This window comes from Meleagris gallopavo, chromosome 6 (genome assembly GCF_905368555.1).
Source record: "Meleagris gallopavo chromosome 6, MGAL_WU_HG_1.1, whole genome shotgun sequence".
NCBI classification, from domain to species: Eukaryota; Metazoa; Chordata; class Aves; order Galliformes; family Phasianidae; genus Meleagris; species Meleagris gallopavo.
The window spans coordinates 16,586,844-16,606,596 of record NC_139409.1 but is presented as its reverse complement, the minus strand read 5'-3'; the positions used below and the strand labels follow the sequence as shown (position 1 = coordinate 16,606,596).

The following is a 19,753-nucleotide window of genomic DNA, read 5'->3' as shown; positions in this document are numbered from 1 at the left end:
AGTAGAAATTCTGTTCTCAGGTCTACACACTGACTTGCTTCTCCTCACTTTTGGGATATGCAAACTCCAACTCTGCATTTTAAGATAACACTGATGATAAAGAAAAAACCCAAATCCAGATCTTCAGCCTAATTCAGTCAAATGGCCTACTTTAAACAGAGAATGAGGCAGTGGGAATGCATGCTGTTCTGAAGTCAAAACTAACAGTCATGTTTGGTTATACAGCATTTCTTAAGAAAAGCATCTTAGCAGATAATTAGCAGATAATGTGACAGATAATGTGGCATGTTATTAAGTGATTATAGTGGTGCTCTTAAACTACACTGTATAAATTGTAAGTAAACAGTAAATGAAATTCATATTTATGAAAATAGTTTTATTCCAGATTTTTTATATCTTTCAAAAGTAAACATTGCTTTCCTGTAAGTGAGAAACAACAAAATAGACACCTGTCTCTCAAGCTCCCTTAGTGTATGCCATAGACAAGCTTAAAATGCACAAGAAATATAACCTAGAATCGACGTTAAATCTTCAAACCCTTTCCAGACAGGCTTAAAATTTGGCTTTTAGAAGTTCAATTGAAATTCTTGACTTCATCCTGTGCTGATGTCACTTGCAATGATCTCACAACAGCTGCTGTTGGAAATAATTGATATAACATAGAAAAAATTGTGTTTGGAAGCAAAGGTTAACTAAGAATAGCATTTTTCCCTTACGTGGAAATAGATGCAGTACACTACGCCATTCTGTATAATTTCTATCTAGTCATGACTCAGGTGCTTGTATATTGCTTTCATTCTAACATTATACATACAATAGCAATTAAACCACATTTTTCTACTTTAGTTGTAGATTTAATACAGTATTACTGCATTATTTTTACATAAACAAAATGTTGTGTAGAAACCAAACTGTTTAGAAATAGAATCGTTCAAGCATTTAAGTAAAATGCAGCAGCTCTTTAATAACCAGAGCAGAAGCCATCCCACTCTGAATATTTACCAAGGTGTCTTCAGCGGACAATTATTCCACTTAGTTTGGGCTGTGTAAGGAAAGAAGTGCCCCAAACATATAGAACAGTATTTTTTATGCCTGATGTGAATAGGCATTTTAATTGCTAATAAAAATTACAAAAAATAATAGATTAAATTCATGTTCATATAAAGTTATATTAAGTTTATTTGAAAAAAATGAGTTGTACAGTTGAGAATTAGAGAAGTTGTTACAAATAACTAAGAAGATGCATATTTCTATTACTTGAATATTTCCTCCTGAATAATTTCAACTTCTTTTGAACTTTGGGTTTTTTTTCTTGGAAGGACGAGGGTAGAGAAAGAGAAAAGGAGGAAAGAGGCAATGTCTGAAAAACAGTCCTTACTCATTTGCAATGTAAATAACTTTGTGCTTCTCAATTACATCTATGTCATGTTCCAGTTGCTTCATCTGTGATTCCAGCTTTCCTTTATACAGCTTCTTGGGTATAGTGTCTATTTCTACTGAAAGACACTGAAATTCGTGATACACTTCCTCCCAGTTCTTTTTCAGTCCCTAGTGCCATTATAAGAAAAGGAAACATATGAGAAAAAGTAATCTGTTAAAAATGATATGCACATAAATCACTTTACTTTTGGTAAAATTGCCCTTGATTAAGTTCTACTACAATGTAACATAACATAACATAAATACATGGGTAAAGTTTAATAATCTTAAATAATTGGACAAAATAAATTAGATGTGTGTAAGTCAAGGCAGATCCAGCAAAAATAATTTTGATTCATTTTGATGTAATATAAAGAATGGTTTTCAAAAAACCTTCGTGCTTTAGAGAGAAAAATTTAGTCTTTAAGAGGCAAGAACTGAGCAATAATAAAACAAAACAAGTGAATGGAGGAGGAGCTACAAAAATACTAAGTTGTAGAAAGTGTATCAGCGTGATTAACACAGTGATCAACAGTCAACTCCACAGCCTATCAGTAACTCAAGGAACACTACATTTCATTTCCAATCCTCAGCATCTTCAAGAAAAACTGCACCAAGTTAATAGATTGACTCTTCCTTATTCTACGTAAGAGACTTCCCATACTATCAATCTACAGGCAGTTAACAGTGACTGCTTGGTTATATCTAATTCCAGCATGCTTACTGAGGAACCACAGGGATTCATACAAACTGCCTCAAAACTCATCACTCAGTTGACTGCTTTCTTCAAAAAGGCAACAAGAATTATTTTACAAACTTCACTACAGAAACACTTCCGCAACTGGCTACTGCGGATACCTCTACACAACATGTGGTGCAACTGATCTTAAGAAATCACAATAATACCAATATTTGAAACTCAAGCCCAAATTCAAGTCTACACCAATGCAGTTTATACCACCAGCAGCATCATTTCCAGTAACAGAGACCCTCCTAGCTAAAAACCACTTCAACAGATACACTGATTTCATGGCAAACTGTGATTCCCAAATTCATCTCCTTCTTCTCCACTATTGTTCATCTTTTCTACCATATTGGCTAACTTGATTATTGCCTTACTGAAGTTACATTTAGAAGAATTACTCTTAGTCCTGGCTTTGAAGATTGTTGCTTCTATTTTAGAGTTCAAGGATTCTCATGCCTATAAACTTGTCTGATTTGGTCCACTGTAGGAGCAGATTTAACAGAAAAAAATGACGTCTTCTTGCAAATGTTGAGTAAGCAAAACATACATTTTAATACGAATTAATATCTTATTGATTCAAAGTAGTGTATTTGTTGCACAGAAATTCATAGTTTGAATGTATATTTTTATTCAAGCATCTTCTGCTGCCCACAAAGGTTCTTCCTATACAAGTCATATACAAATATCTACATAAATTTAAAAATCCTATCTCAACACATGCAACTAAGAGCAACATACTGTCATACAAAGTTACTGTCTTTGTAATCCAAGGCTGTAAAGTACTTAAATGAAATCCAGAGTCAACCAGGCATAAGGTACTATTTACAAATTGACAGCCATGAAAATAAATATAGTTTTTCTGAAATTTTCAAAGAAGAGTCATTAATAACTTTCTTTTTTTAGTAATTCTTCTTTCTTTACATTAGTGAAAACTGGTTTGGAAATCACTGAAAACACCTTAGAATATCCTCTCATCAAAACTTACTCTATCCTTGCAGAGTAGAGAGATAAGAAGCAGATCATCGTTCCCTCTATAAAAGTCCCCCTCACAGTTCCTTCAACAACAATGCAGTATGCTGACCACTATTGCTCCGGGCTAGATGACAAACCAAATACCTCACTTTGTATAAGGAATGCTAATACATGCTGGATCAGTGAGAAATATGAACTGCATTTATCAACATTTTTTCATTTTCAAAAATCCTAACCAAAGTAAGCATAATGGAGAGAGGGTTCAAAAATGTTGTTGCAAATGATTTCCATTTATTTATTTTTATTTTTGTAAGCTCATGAGCCTTAATTTTGTTATGAGACATCTATTGCCACGTATTCTTCCAGATCAGATAATGCTCTTGTGTTCAGTAACTATGTCAATTATTTTAAAAGACAGGATTTCCCACAAGTCCTCAGCTGAGCACTCGGTAGGAGTCACATACTCTGGGGACGTTAATTCCTGCTGACAATAGAACTGATATAAGTAATCTGACCCATGAATGAGCAAGCATTTTTGAAAAAAATTAGAAGAAACTACTGAATTAGCAAAAATAAACTTTTATTTTTTAATTAAAAAAGATTTCTGTTCAATGTTGTATTTGAAAAATATGGAACATGATCAAACAAAATTAGACTTGTGAGCAGCAAAACTCACATGCCTCCTGTCATATACATTTTTGCTGTGTAGTTCATTTGCTGCATCATCAGCTTGTCTCAGACCTTCCCTGCCATTTTCATCTTCAACTTTGCTGTTATACTTTTTCTATTGCTATCAATGCAATACTCTCACTTCTCTCCCATACTCCTCCCTAGGCATCTGCTGCCTGTTGCATAAAAGACACCACTGTGGCTACTATTTTGGATTTTGCTAATTAATCAATTAATTTCTGTGAGTTAGATGTTCATCATCATTTGCTTCAGATGGACAGACTAAAAAACATCTGTGATTTTTTGCATTTCTTTGAAGTTCCACTGAAATTCCAAGTCATTAAAGAGGATACTAATCTAACTGAATTGAAAACTGAGGATAGATCAGCGCCCTTCAGCTTAATTTACAACTGTTCTATAGCTCCATCTAGTGAGGAAGTAGGCACTCATTTGCTTTGCTTAAAAATCTTTATCACTTTATCATTTATTTGGACTTACATTGCCCTATTAATCTTATGCACATATTACTATTTACACTAAATCACAATCTGCACCTGCAGTAGACATTCTCTCTCTTCATCAGACAACTGTTTCATGGCTTTTTTCTTGAGATACTCCAAAACACTGTTTTCATATTCTTCCTGAGCTTTCTTCATTTCTTCACTTCTCTGGGTTACATATTTTGGTGTAACACCATAATCCTATAAGGGCAAGGAAAAAGTGTCCGAATGTGCTTTAAAGAAGAAAACAAATACATACTTGTCACGTATAGTGCAACACATTTAGAAAGACAGTCTGAAAAGGAATTTTGTGCCACTGAAGAATAGAATCTTAAATTACCATGTTCTTGGAAGTATGAAATGTGATCCTGTTTGTAGTCTGATGAAAATATATAAACAATTTCCCTTAACTTTTTGTCACCACCTCAGAAGAGAATTCAGAAACCAAAACACTTATACAAACTGATTCTTGAGCGAAGAGTCTGAAATTTGTTAATGACAGCCGGCTATTTAAAATTTTCTCACATGGCATCAAGTTCTACTGTCCACATTCCTTGGATATTGTCATTGAAAGGTCTTCCGGTATCCTAAAACATTGCATGCCAAAGATTTGGCACAATGTTAACTAGAGAGGAATTACAGACCATCTCATAATGGCTACAGTGGATTTGTGTTTCTGAGAGGAAAAATCTTTTCTGAATATCCCAGATGTACTTGGGGAACATACAGAATACACCTTCTTTCAACCAAATGCTAAATGATTCACAGATTTTTCAGTGTTGAGTACTACTCTTGATTATGTTAGCCATGCAAAGATTCTGCAAGGACTGCTGCTTCATTTTTCTGCATCTACCCCGTGACAAGCTATGTCACACGTCATGTCTCTTTTTGCATAACTTGGCTGTGAAAGAACTGCTCTTGTCCTTTACACATTCTGACACCCACTACCCTTACCTACGTAAGGGTACTACCCTTGCCATACTGATCTGTGTTCCTTCATTAAACTGTAAACTTTTATTCCACACTTCAGTTAAAATACCTTTTAGAAGCTTAGCAGGGCTGTTGGCTAAATGTTGACTTCGCTCAATGGATCCCATCTCTCCATTCGCACCTTGGAAAGACTGTTGCATGAGCAGAAGCTGAAGTTGAAGAAACCAGCTCTGTGTGTCCTTATTAGATACTCCAAGAGTTCCCAATGCAACACACATCTGTTATTGGTTTAGCAGCAACATGCTGCCAAATTTTTGCTGAGAGCATAAGCAAGTGAATACAGAGCAAAGGAAAGGCAGTACTCTACTGCCAGTGATTTCTCCTTGATCAATTTCATAGACCTACCATAAGCAGCAATGGTATTAAAACATCTCAAAAAAAAAAAATCTTAAATATTTAAGAGGAGAAAGAAATAGGGAATCTAAAACAGGCATCACTACTATTACTTTCACTATAATTTAATAGAACTTACCTTTTTCTTAATATATTTTGGAACAAGTCCTGAAGTTTCAAGCAAGTATTTGTCTCCCTGTCTTCTATCAACATAAATATGTTGAGGCTTTTTAGGCAATCCTGTGATAGCAGCAACTGCGTTTGTTTTTATAAAATTCTTTTTACTCTGAACTCCCATAACTGGGCGATCTGTCCTCCGTGGTACTGATAATGCAGGCAGTTTCTTACTCTCCTGTTCTTTTTTTCCTGTGAATTGAGGATGTAAAAATTCTTGGCAATAACCCTATAGAGCTTTGCAGTTTAAAAAGACAAAAATTATGCACAAAATTACATGAAGTAGAAAGCAGCTGTAACTACACTAAAAAGATTGACTGGGATTGTACTGTAAACTGGGAAAGTACTATAATAAAAACTAATATGCTTGTTGGGAATAATTGAAGCTTAAGTTGTTTAGGAAATCTGAAGTTGTTTTGTAGATAAGTTTTCCAAATAATATGCCACTCAATACGCCTTAACTGTAGTGGCACAGGACTTACTTAAGATGTAATGAAAACTGTTTTTACCAGAGGTGCTCACTATCAGGACTCTGAGCACACTAGTCAGCCCTGCTGGTCTTGACCAGTATCATTTAGCACACTTCATTTCAGCCCAGCCCTGGGCAGTCAGTCCCTAGCTCATCTAGCTCAGGTGTGCCTGCCCCTGGACTCTCCCTGAAGGGCTTTGTAGAATCAGTGGATGGACCCGGCCTGCTACCCTGTCTTGCCTGACGATCACTAGGCCACTGACTCATTTTCACTTACTCATTTTCATCACTGCCCTGCTCTGCTTTCATGCTTCCGCTGTGCTGGGCCTGCTCCTGTTGGTGAGGTCATTTTTACGTCACCCTTAATTCCTGGCCTCCCTTAAGGTGTGGCCCTGCTCCTGCTCTTCCATAATACTGCTTCTTACCATTCTTTCTCCAAAGAATGCAGGAACCCTTGCTTTTTGGTGTAATCTCTTCCACACACCAATAGAAAGTTGGTAGTCTCCGGAGTATTGCCAATTCAGTTGAGTGATGAAAGACAACTCATTTCCCACCATATTTCCCAGCAGACAGAATTCCAACTTAGGGTCATTAATATGTAAGAGTACATTCCCACAACAGCTGGCTTCCTGATGCTGACCTCATGAACTTTTCTGAGTTTGTTTTGAAAGCTTGCCATAATTTAGTACTGTAGAACACAGACTTAAATCTGTTTCTCTAAGGACACCATTTTGGAAAAAGGATCCCTGAAGCTTCTCAGTGAGCACTTGCTCACCCTTACCTGCATAACACTGGTGCACAAATGATGTTTTGGGAGCCCCACTTCTGCAGCCAGTAACATAGTTTGGTTAAAATGAATGCCAGAAACCAGTAATACAAGCAGATGCAGTAGAAGATTAGGAAACATACCTTTTTTTAAGGAATTACTTACTAAGTAATCAAACTCTCTAGAAATGACATTATCCTAGACTTTCGGGGAAAAAAAAAAATCAATCTTTCTGCTTTGTCTTTGCAATCTACTTTTTAACTAGATAGATAAAACCCAATTTTCAAGATGGCATAGAAATCATTACAAAAATGCCATAATCCTACACAGACATATGATAACTGGTTAAGTTCCAAGAGATGAAAGTGCCATGCATTAAAAAGAGGTCGCTAAGCAATGTAAGTTTTCTGAGGTAAGTATGAAACTCCATTCAACATAAGTATAAGAAATACCTTAGTGAAGATGTAGCTTGTTCTCAACACCTGTTAGGATCTAATCACAGCAATGAGATTACTGGTCTGAATGGTAGCTATGATGTGTCATAGTCATTCTGAGGCTACAGTACATCAGCTCTAAATGCAAACACACCAGTACGTGTTGTTTTTAATGAAGTCCTGAATTAGCAAGTTGAAATAAAAATATTATAAGTTGCTCTTATGAGAAAAATAGATCAGAGTGCTGAATGCCAAAACACAGTCAGTTTGTAGTAGTTAGCAGAAATTTTGCAATACTTAAAAGTACTTTAAAAAAAAGTACTTAAAAGGAACATTACGGACTGCTCCAAGTTATTGGTGAATCAACATTCTTTCTTATGCTCATCTAAAACACGAGTGCAGCAATTTAACAAGATCTTGAAAGCATTACTGATCAGTTGCCATGAAGCGTTACATTCCAGTAAACCGAATGCTGTTCAGCTTTCCTGAAAAAGAGATGATCTTTTGTAAAAACCACCTAGAATACCTACAGGACCTCAGGCACCAAAACTTACCTTAAGGTTCTGATAATTCATATTGCCTGAGGCAATAAACCTACAAAGGCTCCTGTCATAGCCTGTATTTTCAACACTAAAGTCATTTGCATGTACCATACATGCTTTAGTGCTGAGCCACATGTTCTCTTAGACGGCATTTTTAAAATATGGTACTTTAAGCTCTTCTGTTTTTTTTTTTTGGTTGGTTGGTTGGTTGGCTTTTGCTTTTTTGCTTCTTCTTCTCCAGGCTAACAGTCATTTCAAACTAAAACTTAATAATTCAATTACAAATTCTAACAGCAAGGTACTTACAACTCCAGCAGTACTGAAGTCATTGCAGCATTGCAGAATGGGCCATGAACTTCTTATATCCAGAATTATGAATTGTGCCTGAAGATAGGGTGGTGGAAAAAAACTGGCTCTTTACAATAAAGTATTCCAGTTTTCTTATCACTGTGATACACAGCTCTCCAAAAAAAGTTCTACACTTTGGACAATGCCAGTCAATTTAATGCTGCAGGATTAAGAGGCATTAACAGTGAATACTGAAAGGCTGTATGTTGGTGACAATCAAGACAAATATATTTATTTACCTAAATAACTTCCAGCATTACAAACAATTAGTTCAGTTTTAATATGCCTGCTAATATTATATACTTGAATTCTAAAGATCAGTTGCATGAAAGAACAACATACAAATCTAAATTATGTAACTGCAAATTGAGGTATCAGAAGGACAGATCACGCTGTCAACACAGCTTCAGTCTTTAAATGGCTGCAGCTGAGAAAGAACACCCTGCCTTTCACGTGATCAGTGCACACACTCACTTGCTGGTAACGTGGGTTCCTTGGAGTGTTTCTTCAGAAAGTTTTTTGGAGATGGCACCGCAACTTTTGCTGGCCCCATAGTTTTCCACTGCGCTTTACTTCGCTCTATTTCAAGTTTCACAGATGGCCTAAATGTCGATATATACCTTTGATGTTAAAAAATAGGCATGAAGAAGTTAAAGGTCAGAAAAGATCACAACAAAAGACCATGCTATTTCATTTTGTATCTTCTCAAAGGCCACCACTCCCATAACCTCCCTGCTAAACTTCAGCGCTGCCTGACACTGAAACCCATACTCATACCCATACCCATACCCAACCCGTACCCAACCCATACCCTTAGGCTTTAGCGCCTTGCTGGAACCGGTCACTTTACATCCCCACGTACCTGGGCGGTTTGACGGGCTTCTCCTCCAGCCGGGGCAGGAGGTTATACACACTCTCCTGGGCAGCCATCCTCCGCCTGCTCCCGCCTCCCACCCCTTGCCTCAGACTGCCGCCGGGCAGACCGCGGCCCTCACGCTGTTGTCGCCGCCGTCACCAAGGAGCCGCGTTGCTAGGCAACAGCGCCACGAGAGGCGGGGCTGCGCCACCTCTTTTCTGCCCTTTCTTTGGCGGGAGGCGGCTGCCGGGCTGGCGTGACGCATCGCGCGGTAGCGCAAGCGCGTTTGGCGGAGCTGAAGCCGACAGAGCTGCGGGCGGGTGGTGAGGGGCGGCGGTTGGCCGCGCGTGCGCAGTGCGGGCAGTGGAGGCGCGGCTGTGGGGCGCGTGCGGTACCTGAGGGCCCCGCCCCGCTTCGCCGGTACGTGGGCGCTGAGGGGCGCCTGTGGGGAGCAGGGCCGGGCCGCGAGGGGCCGAGCCGCGGGGCGGGCAAGACAGGACAAAACAAAGGTTTTTCCCGCTGCTGCTCCCGAGGGTTGGGGGAGTCCAGGGCTGCATTGGCTGAGCAGTGGGAGGGGGGGGGGGGGTGAGGTGCGGCCGGGCTGGCTCCGTGGTGCCCAGCTCAGTGTTTTGCAATCCGTCCGATCCCAACCTCCTATCCGCGCTTCGGCGTCTTCGAGGTGTCGGGACGGCGCGTTCCCCAGCGGCCGGGCCGGGCAGGGCAGCTCTGGGCTCCCTCAGCGGTGCACTGCGGCTGCGTAGTACGCGGCGGCAGCTCCGCTGTGTTCAGACATCAGATCGGGGCTTCCTTTTTTGTATTCTGCTTTACAGGTCTCACACGCTCGAAAATGAGCTCGACCCCTTCCTGCAGATGAGCGGGGCTCCTAGAGATATTTGAGTGCCCACTTATGTTCTGGAAAGCTTTAGCAGGTGTCTGCAGAGTGGGAATCCCCATGGCAGCTCAGATCTGCCCCCAGAACATTCCTGCTTCCTTCGCTGTACGGTTTTGTCAGTGCTGCAGCTGCTGGTGTATTTTGTAAGCGATCCTTTTCCCTGCACCAGTTGTGACTGCTGTGGTTGCTCATCTGCTGCTGTGACCTGGCTTTTACACTTGGTAACTGGGAGGACTTCTCACCCTCCTTTAAGGCTTTTGCAGAAACGAGGTGCAGAGGCTGATTTCACACGTTTGCCTCCTTTTTAAGTACCATCTCAGCATTCTGGGCTGTGGGCTGATCATGGGAAGGTTGAAGTTGGTTCTGAGAAAAGTCAAAGGGAAGGTTTTTTTGTGTATTGGAAGCTTTGAAGTATGATAATTATTTGTCTTGACCTACCTTGGGTTCTCCAACAGCCACCGTTGACTTGTTTGGTCTCTGGATTTTAACCATACATTGTGTCTTTGCAGACTCTGTGTCTACACTGGTAGCTAAGACCAATTTTCACTATAACTCCTGTCATCATTAATGGTTGTTAAAACTGTGTATACAAGTATATACAAGTGTATACAAGTGTATACTGCAAGTATACCAGGACCCTTCAGCCCTCCAAGTGGATGGTTGACATGTATTGTCAGAACTTGATTTCATTGGAGGTACAGGTACAGGTATAAGCTCTGCTTCAATACAACACCCTCTCACCCCTAAAGCCTGCTGGTACAAGTAGCTGTAGCTAAAGGTGGTTGGTTTGGTGCTCTTACTAGACTGGTAAACTCAGCTAGACATGAAGTGTAATTCACATTCACCATTTTCACAGTAAAACTTTGACACTGGAATAAAAATGATTTTAAAAGAACAGTTCAATAATTGCAAGCTTCGTTTTAGTACATAGTAAAAAGTTTTTTACATAATAAAAAGAAGCTTGCAGTTATTGAACTGTTTTTTTAAAATCTTCATATCTTCATTCTTTTAATGCTTCATATGGGTGCAAGGTTGGGTGAAACTGTGATAGATTAAACTGAGCAGGTGAATAAAATTCCATGCACATTCTTGCATCAGATTTACTGACTTGATTTCAGGCAATCTCACAGACTGCTTGTAACCTTATGTAAATATGGCAAGTATATAATCAGAGAAGTCTGTGTCTATTTCCTTCCTTGCCTACAGCACTAATTTTTGGGGCTTTTATGTTTCTGTGTCCTAGATTCATAAAGCAGTCTGGATGTTCTGGTTTGCAGCTGTATTATGTATTAAGTACTGCACCTCAAAACGCTTCTGTAGCGCAACTAGAGGTGTAGACAGGCCACTATGCTTGGCATGATTTGTATGCCTTTTGTTCCTAAATAAGGTTTGAAATTATTACTATGCTCAAAAAATAAAATCACTAAAATATTGTCTCTCTTTTTTTTTTTTTTTTTTAATATCTTGAACATGTTCGTATTTGGAAACTTAAGTATCAATTTCTGGCCCTGTTATCTCTGTATCTGTATATTCACTTCAGTGCATTACCATTACAGAACAACTTTATAATGGCACTGAATATTACAAATACTCTTGAAAGATTATTTTTTTTTTTGCCTTTTAAATAGTTGTTACCTAAAACTTTGTTGCACCTACATATTCCCTTGTACTTTACAAGGATTAGAAAAAACTGTGCAGTCTGAAGTGCCCATCTTTACTCTGGTTTATACCTTGTAGTTACAGCATGCTTATTGTGTACAGGCTGCAGATACCAAATATAATGATATTTAGGGCACTTGCTTGCAAGCTTATCTCTCCACACAGAAGTAAGCAAAATGAAAAGATCTGAATAATTGGAAACACTTGATTTTGAAACATGTAGAAATAGTTTGGTAAAGAAAGCAGAGCATGAAAGACAGATCTAGGAACACACAGCAGAATCTAGAGTGAGGAGCACCTGAAAGTGAAAATCTCTGTGGTTTGCTCTGAGAAAACTTGAGCCTCCATGTCGCTTTTGAAGTTGGAGTGACCTGTGTCTCTAGGATCATTCCATACTGTGTGTTCTGATGAGGTAGGCCAGGTCTTAAAGGGCTCCTGTGGTAACTGTAAACATTGGTAGGTTACTGGAAGGTGTTACAGTTCATTTGGTTCTCACCAGTCTTGTGCAACTCTAAGACATCTTCTGTCCTCTATAGTGTAAAGCACTGTTGGTTTCAAAACTGTCTAGAGAAAAGGCTCTATGAAAGATTTGGTGACTTACTCTAAAGTGAGTTCCTGTATTTGTTCTATTGAGTCTGTTATGACTAACAAAGGGAAAGCTTTGTCATTAAAAATTATTTTTCTGGTCTGAGTAGCTGACAAAGCAGACAAATATTGCTGCAGTGTGTTGCACCCACCCAGCTGCTAGATGGAAAGCTAGCAGCTAGATTGATAGTTATTAGAAATAGCTGATTGCAGTTTTGGCTAGGTGTTACATTGCCAGGAGGGTGGGGAAAAAGCAGCTCTGTTAGCCATCTCTGTCCCGCATGCTGTAACAGCTAAAATAAATCTCCAAAAAAAAGTGATTTTACACACACACACACACACACACACACACACATATATATATATATTTTTAAATTTAAAGAATTCATGAGTGATCGTATAGTTGAATTTTTGCATCTGAAGTTATATTAATTTCCTAAGGGAAATTCTGTGTTGTTCTTCAAACATTTTCAGATATGAGTAGTGAAGAAATAATAATAACAAAGTGATACTTGTTTGCCTGTTTAAAATGAAAAATTACTTTATTGGGATTTTTGTGCAAATTAGTGCTGTTTTTCTCTCCCAGTGTCCCTCCTTTATTGAGATTCTGAGAGTCCTTCACCCTGTGGCCTTAAACATAACAAACAAATCATGGTTTGCAACTCCAGTCGTGTTGGCAGTGATTTCTCTAAGCAAACGAAAAAACTCATTGAGGGCGTCTGTTTAATCTGTGTTGAGAATGCTGCTTTCCTACTTAATCTTTAATGTACTTTTGGGAGTGAAGTGTTTTCATGATGTCTTTCTCTCGCTTTACACAAACTACATCCAATACAATTCCATTGTAGGAGCACTTCACAAATTGCTCTGTCATTCCATCAGAAGAGAGCTGGATGCAACTCTTCCATCCTTGCTGTTGCACAAGTCTGTGAGTTTTTGTTGTATGTAGGTGGGTATTTCATTTGTCTTTGTTGTCTGGTTTTCAAGGTGTCTTGGAATTGGGGAGCATACAGACTTCAATATTGTAATTACATGGAGGTGGTCTAGTTAAATTTCATTGTTTATGAATTTGTACTTTTAAGTAAGTCTGTTAGATAACAAAAATAATTGAATTTTAATTCCTGTTAACAGTATTATATGCAAATAGTATTGTAGTGCTAGGCCTAGGTATCCTTACTTAACCTGAGGGGCAAGGACTGTTTGAAGTTAGGTTTGTCAGTGAAACCAAGCTGGAGCTATATAGCAGAGTGGAACGGGTGATCATATTGTGAAAAATACATACCTCCTATCACTGACAAAGTCTTTACTAGATTTGTGTTTTAATTGTTGTTGTTCTCAATTTTATATCCTTTAGGTTTTTTTTTTTTTAAGATGTTTATTGAAGAACTAATTGTTATTTTCTTTTTCTTTTTGAATCAGTTCAGTGGGCTGACAAGGTGGCTTCGAAAAAAAAAAAAAAACAAACAAAAACAAAAACCAAAAACAGCAACAGAAGATGTTTCACACTGTTCAGTATCAACCTTTGAGACTGATAACCCAAAACAGTCTTTCTAAAATTTGTTTAAAACTGATGTTTTCAAGACTGGTAACATTTGAACGGATATCAAAGTCATGGTTCTCGAGCCATTCTCTTATTGGAAACAAAAATATTATCCTGATGGGACCTCCAGGTGCTGGGAAAACAACAGTTGGGAGAATAGTAGGTCAGAAGTTAGATTGCCCTGTCATAGATATAGATGATGATGTCCTTGAAAGAACCTGGAATATGAGTGTGTCAGAAAAACTGCAGGATGTTGGTAATGAGCAATTTTTAGAGGAGGAAGGAAAAGCCCTTTTGAAGTTTTCAGCATCTGGAAGTGTCATTTCCCTTACTGGGTCCAATCCAATGCACACTGCTGGCATGCAGCATGTGAAAAGAAATGGCATAGTTGTATATCTTGATGTGCCCACAATGGTCATTATGAGTCGCCTGAAGTCAATGAAAGTGGATCGCATCGTGGGCCAGGGTCCTGCTACTTCTCTTAAGGACATACTTCAGTTTAGGAAGCAATTCTACAAAAGGTGGTACGATGTTCGCGTTCTTTGTGGGGGCAATATGGCAGCAGAGGTTGTAGCAGAAAAGGTGCTTGATGCTGTGAAGAGATACCAAAACTCAGAAGTGGAAACTTATGTTTCAACTAGGAGTACACAAAACAACTCTCACAAGTATTTCAGTGATGTTGTCGTTGGAGGCTTAGCCTCGGATGGAGGACTTTTTGTCCCTGAGAGAGGACTTCCAGTGTTGACTGCTGAAGAATGGCAAACTCTAATAGGAGCAACTTATGCTGAAAGAGCTCAGGTGATACTAGAGAGATGCATACATCCTGCTGACATTCCTGCTTCTAAACTGAGAGAAATTATTGGAACTGCATACGGAGAAAACTTTACTTGTTCTAAAATTGCCCCAGTTAGACATTTGACAGGCAATCAGTTTCTCCTTGAGTTATTTCATGGACCAACGGCTTCATTTAAAGATTTTGCGTTACAGATGATGCCACATATATTCGCATACTGCATTCCCAGGAGCTGCAATTACTTGGTTCTGGTAGCTACTTCTGGTGACACAGGGAGTGCTGTCTTAGATGGATTTAGTCGTCTCCATGACACTGACAAACAGAGAATTGCTGTGATGAGTTTTTTTCCTGAGGATGGAGTAAGCCCAATTCAAAAATCACAGATGATTGGTTGTCAGAAAGAGAATGCCTGGTCAGTAGGTGTCAAATCTGATTTTGATTTTTGCCAGACCGCTATAAAGAAAATCTTTACCAACTCAGATTATACTGGCTATCTTACAGTAGAGTATGGCACTGCTTTAGCAGCAGCAAACTCCATAAACTGGGCACGACTGCTTCCTCAGGTAGTTTATCATGCCTCTGCATACCTCGATCTTGTTCATCAAGGTATTATTATATTTGGAGACCCTGTAGATGTTTGCATTCCTACAGGGAACTTTGGCAACATATTAGCTGCCTTGTATGCCAAAATGATGGGAATCCCTATTAGAAAATGCATTTGTGCTTCCAATGAAAACAATGTTTTGACAGACTTTATAAGAACAGGTATTTATGATTTGAGGGGAAGGAAATTAGTTCCAACTTTTTCACCAGCAGTAGATATTTTGAAGTCCTCTAATCTTGAGCGATACTTGCACCTGATTGCTGATGGTGATGGACAGCTGTTGATACAGTTATATAACCAGCTGGAAAATCAGGGCCACTTTCAGCTGCGGAAAGACCTACTTGAAAAGCTTCAGCAGAACTTGGTGGCTGGGTGGTGCTCTGAGGAGGACTGCCTCGCTGCCATTCACTCTGTCTACAGCACTACAGGATATATTCTGGATACACACACAGCTGTTGCTAAAGTAGTTGCAGATCGATTACAAGATAGAACTTGTCCAATTATTATTTCATCTACAGCTCATTATTCTAAGTTTGCACCTGCTATCTTGAGGGCCTTGAGGATTACGGAAATAAAACAAAACCCATTAAGTCAGCTTCACTTGCTGAGTTCTTACAGCCCTCTGCCTCCAGTCCACTGGGGCCTATTAGCGACCCTGAAAAAGAATGAGAATGAGGGTCACCGGGTCTGCGCTGCTGATTTAAGTATGTTGATGTCTTGTATAGAAACCTTAATTCAAAATCATTTTATGAAAGTTTTCTGAGCAGCCGGTCAGATGTGTACTCTGTCATTTGTGGTACCTTATCAAACTGCATGTTTTAATAAAGTCATGATTTATCTGGCTCGTGTCCAGTTCACAGCGTAACATCCGCAGTTGTATCTTTTTATAATTGTCAGATTTTCAGCAGTATTCTTATGCATGTGAGATTTCTAGTAGCGTGGAACAGTTCTGAATGGAGAGACTGGAAGCCTGGAGTATTCTTGCAGGCCACATGCCTTAGGGACAGCAGCAGAGCAGGCTTTTCTTGGTAGCACCGTCTCATTCACAAGCTGAAGCGTTCTCCCCTGAAGGAGGGAGGTAATGAAGTCTGTCCTGAAAGTAATGGCTCTAGTTTTGTTGCAAGAATGATGTGATCACCTGACCAGGAGGTGATCAGTTAAAGTTTAACTAACTTCACTTAGGACGCCAAAACACAATAAGATAGTGATGATGCTCAAATATTCCTAGTGAAGTGTGATTTCACTATAAAGATTAAAGCATACGTATTCTGTTAATCCTTGAACCATGTAATTTTATGGTATGCTACTTTCTTGTATGATGCTCTTTTTATGTTTTGTGGGCCAACATTTATGTAAAACATCTGGTTATTTTGTTTGTCAGACATCTTTCTTTTTCCTTCCAGATATTCTTCTGCGTATGATAGAATCCTTTCTTTAATATTTGTACCTTTTGAGATACAGCTCATCCTCCAGTGTGCCAGTAGTCTTTCCTAGGTCTTTTCTAGTTTAACTTTTTGACATTAGAATACTTCTTTAATGCTATTGACTAGTGTTAGCATCAGTCTTCCTAGATAAGATCCAAACTTAAGGATTTATTTACGTTTATTTATTGTATACTATTTTTTTTCATAGAGTTCGTGTATCTTTCTAATTCCTTCTGTTGTCATATGTATTTTTTTTTTTAGGTTAATGTTCTCAACGTTCTATTCATGTTTTGCATGAATTACAGCAAGGAAGTGTCTCACAGGTCTTGGTAGCTCATCAAGTAAAGTGAAGGATGAACTTCAGTGCCTTGCCTGGCAAATGCAATGCCATCAGAGGTATTCGTTGTGCAACCTGAAGTAGGTCTTTGCTAGCAGTCTATCTTTGCTAATGATAGGCTCTGTGCTGGTTGTTTTTTTTTAGTTGTTGTTTTGTTTTTTAATTAAAAAAAAAATAGAGCATATTGCCTGAGGCGATTGTATGGTTTTGGGCAATCTTACTCTGCTAATTATAGACTATATTTGGCAAGAGCAGGAAATATATCTACATTTCATGCTATGAGGAATACTAAAATAATGTATTGGCAAGTTGTGAATTGCAGCCAGTTACAGGTAAAGAGCTGGAAGTAGTCAGATGGGAGTACGTACACCAAGATTCAGCAGGAGAAAGGTATTGGCAAGAGAGGTGGTAATTGGTGACATTTTTGCCTCTTTGAGAAGGAGCATCTCATTTATGTTAGGACTTGATCTCTTGCCAAAATATAGAGACAAAACAATGCTCATAGAATCATTCCTTCCCTTCTGTTGTGGGTCTGCTTGTACTTTCTGCCACATTAGAGGTGCAGAAAACACTATTCAGCAAACTACTTGAAAAAATTCTCCATTTATGTAGTGTTCCACTGTAAACTGAAAGACCCAACATGATGTGCATTTGCCACAGTGAATATGTTGTATAATAAAGTTATATGTAGCTGATAAAGGTGTGAGTGACCAAATAGCTTTTTGGGTGCTGCCATTTTTGCATGCCTTTCCAAGATCTGCCAGTTTACTTTTTTTGTTTAGACCTTATTTCTTATTTCTGCAGTAACTTCAAAAAATCTTTTTCTAACACAAGAACGATCATACAGTATATAATTTAAAAATGTTGTGTAGGTATACTGCCAAAAAAGAAGCAATGTGTTGGTGATTAGTGTCCATCTACCTTGCATTTCTGAATTTATCAGTTTGGTTCCTACATTAGTCCCAAGTGTAACACTACAATACATGAGTTCTAAATCTTCGAAGTTTAAAAAAAAAAAAAAAAAAGTTGTTTCCATTACTGAGATGGGAATGGGTTTTGTTGTAAGGACTTGGAGAAATTCTGTACTATTTGGCTCCATGAGGCTTAGTGCTGCATGTTACCATAAGGCAGTTTGTCACACGCAGTTGCAGTGTGTTTTTGAAGTACTTCCAAAGACAAGCTTGTTTTCATAGGAAGTACCTGAAAGAGAAAAGCTGAGGTTCTAAACACGATTAGGCTAAAAGACTCTGACCTACCTGGAATTAACTGATTGTTAGATAGTAACAACTAAGCAACATATCTAACAAGATTTATTTTGGCATGATTCAAACAATCAATATTTCAAAGTTCATGGCTGTAGCTCGAGCTTGGTTTGAAGGGGAAAGTATTAGTAAAATTCCTATTTACAATGTTTGACATGGTATGAAAATATAAAGGGTTGATATGGTTACATGAACTCTGTAAGAACTCAGCTGTACTTATGGGCTTTTGTGAAGCTGAAATACACAAAGGTAGTGATTAAAGAGCATGTAAAATGTTAAGACATTTTCAGAAATGTACTAATAATACAATACTTGCTCGATTACATTGTTTAGGAACGTAATAACTGAACTTCATCATACATGAAATGAACCAACTGTGTGCCGCATCTACTTCTGTTCTGGTAATGGGTACCATGAGACACTGCAGTAGTGTCGTGATCCCAAATCTGTGGTGTTTGTACCTGGGTGCTGACACTGTTGTGGAAGCTGCAGTGCACAGTCCTCTGTCTCACTTTGACATCCTGGGCCTGAAGGAATGGGAGAGGAGCAAATAACTTCCTCTGCGCTCACTGCAGAGAGTGGCCAAGAGGACAGAGGGCAGTGAGGGAAGCAATTCTTACCTTTTCCCAGTCCAACTTCTCTGAATGTCATTCAGCAAAATACTGTAGTTCAACAGATATTGTGCCACTGTGATTGCATTTTTTTCCCTTGCTGCTAGTTTCATGAAAGATTCAAAGGGCATTAACCATTGAGTGAGCACGAGTGCTGCTTTTTGTCTTTTTCAGACATTGTGTGACAAGACAACATCCCACGTGTGTAATGTGTACTATTCTTTAAGAAAAAGTGATGCACTAATGATGCACAGAAGCACACGTACGTTCTGATGGTCAGTAGGATTCTTAAAGCTATTTGGGATTAATGTACACATTTGCTATTTGCTTAAGGATAATATGTTGCAGTCTAAGTGAATATAAGCTGGGCTTATGGAGAATGGTAGAAATGGTAGAAATAGCTTTATTTAAGCTATTAGTTTCTGTTGGTTTGCTTTGCTGAACACTAATACTACATGTAAAATCTTAAAGACAGATATAACAAGGAACAGTTTGTAATGCCAATGTTTATACTTCTTGTTATAAAAATATTTATATGGAAAATACTTTGTTTTTCTTGCAGTCTTAGCAGCTGCTCGTTACTTGCCTTAAGTCAAAGTCCTGCTTCTCAGGGTGACAATAATTTTAGATAAAGGGTCTATATAGAGCAGTTTCAGTTGACTTCAAAGAGCTCTGTTTTCTTAATGTCTTAAAATTTAAAAAGAACTCCTATTTATGTTTTGAAGGTAACAGGATATTTAGGGGTTGAAACTCTGAATGGAAGATTGTTGTTTTTCAGATCAGCTTTGCTCTTCGAAGACTTCAAGAATGCACATTGATATTAAGATCACAT

The 19,753-nt window shown here is 38.6% G+C and overlaps 2 protein-coding genes across 8 annotated transcripts; one reads left to right on the top strand and one right to left on the bottom strand.

Annotated features, from left to right (window-relative positions):
- Positions 1 to 1,161: 1,161 nt before the first annotated feature.
- ENKUR (enkurin, TRPC channel interacting protein) lies at positions 1,162 to 9,411 on the bottom strand. Its single transcript, XM_010712445.4, has 5 exons — positions 9,224 to 9,411; positions 8,836 to 8,981; positions 5,768 to 5,994; positions 4,360 to 4,506; positions 1,162 to 1,548 (listed from the first exon to the last, which is right to left on the bottom strand). The coding sequence occupies exons 1-5, from the start codon at positions 9,289 to 9,291 to the stop codon at positions 1,375 to 1,377; spliced, it is 762 nt and encodes a 253-aa protein (XP_010710747.2). The 5' UTR covers positions 9,292 to 9,411; the 3' UTR covers positions 1,162 to 1,374.
- A 75-nt stretch (positions 9,412 to 9,486) lies between these two features.
- On the top strand, positions 9,487 to 18,685 carry THNSL1 (threonine synthase like 1). 7 transcript variants are annotated; one of them, XM_085227233.1, is made up of 3 exons: positions 9,487 to 9,637; positions 13,199 to 13,278; positions 13,770 to 18,685. In XM_085227233.1, exon 3 carries the CDS (start codon positions 13,846 to 13,848, stop codon positions 16,048 to 16,050), a length of 2,205 nt encoding a protein of 734 aa, XP_085083359.1. In that variant the 5' UTR covers positions 9,487 to 9,637; positions 13,199 to 13,278; positions 13,770 to 13,845; the 3' UTR covers positions 16,051 to 18,685. The 7 variants fall into 7 exon arrangements, with proteins under 7 accessions (XP_085083359.1, XP_085083358.1, XP_085083356.1 ...); XM_085227232.1 differs by having other exon boundaries at positions 13,199 to 13,299; positions 13,775 to 18,685; XM_085227230.1 differs by having other exon boundaries at positions 13,199 to 13,299.
- Positions 18,686 to 19,753: the final 1,068 nt, after the last annotated feature.

Bases quoted from the DNA above. Each gene is read 5' to 3' on its own strand.
- ENKUR (XM_010712445.4), bottom strand. From the start codon at position 9,291: ATGGCTGCCCAGGAGAGTGTGTATAACCTCCTGCCCCGGCTGGAGGAG. The intron at 5,995-8,835 runs GTGAGTGTGTGC...CTCAATTCACAG, and splicing joins GGAACCCACGTTACCAGCAA to GAAAAAAAGAACAGGAGAGT. The intron at 1,549-4,359 runs GTGCAGATTGTG...TAATGGCACTAG, and splicing joins AGAGAGAATGTCTACTGCAG to GGACTGAAAAAGAACTGGGA.
- THNSL1 (XM_085227233.1), top strand. From the start codon at position 13,846: ATGTTTCACACTGTTCAGTATCAACCTTTGAGACTGATAACCCAAAAC.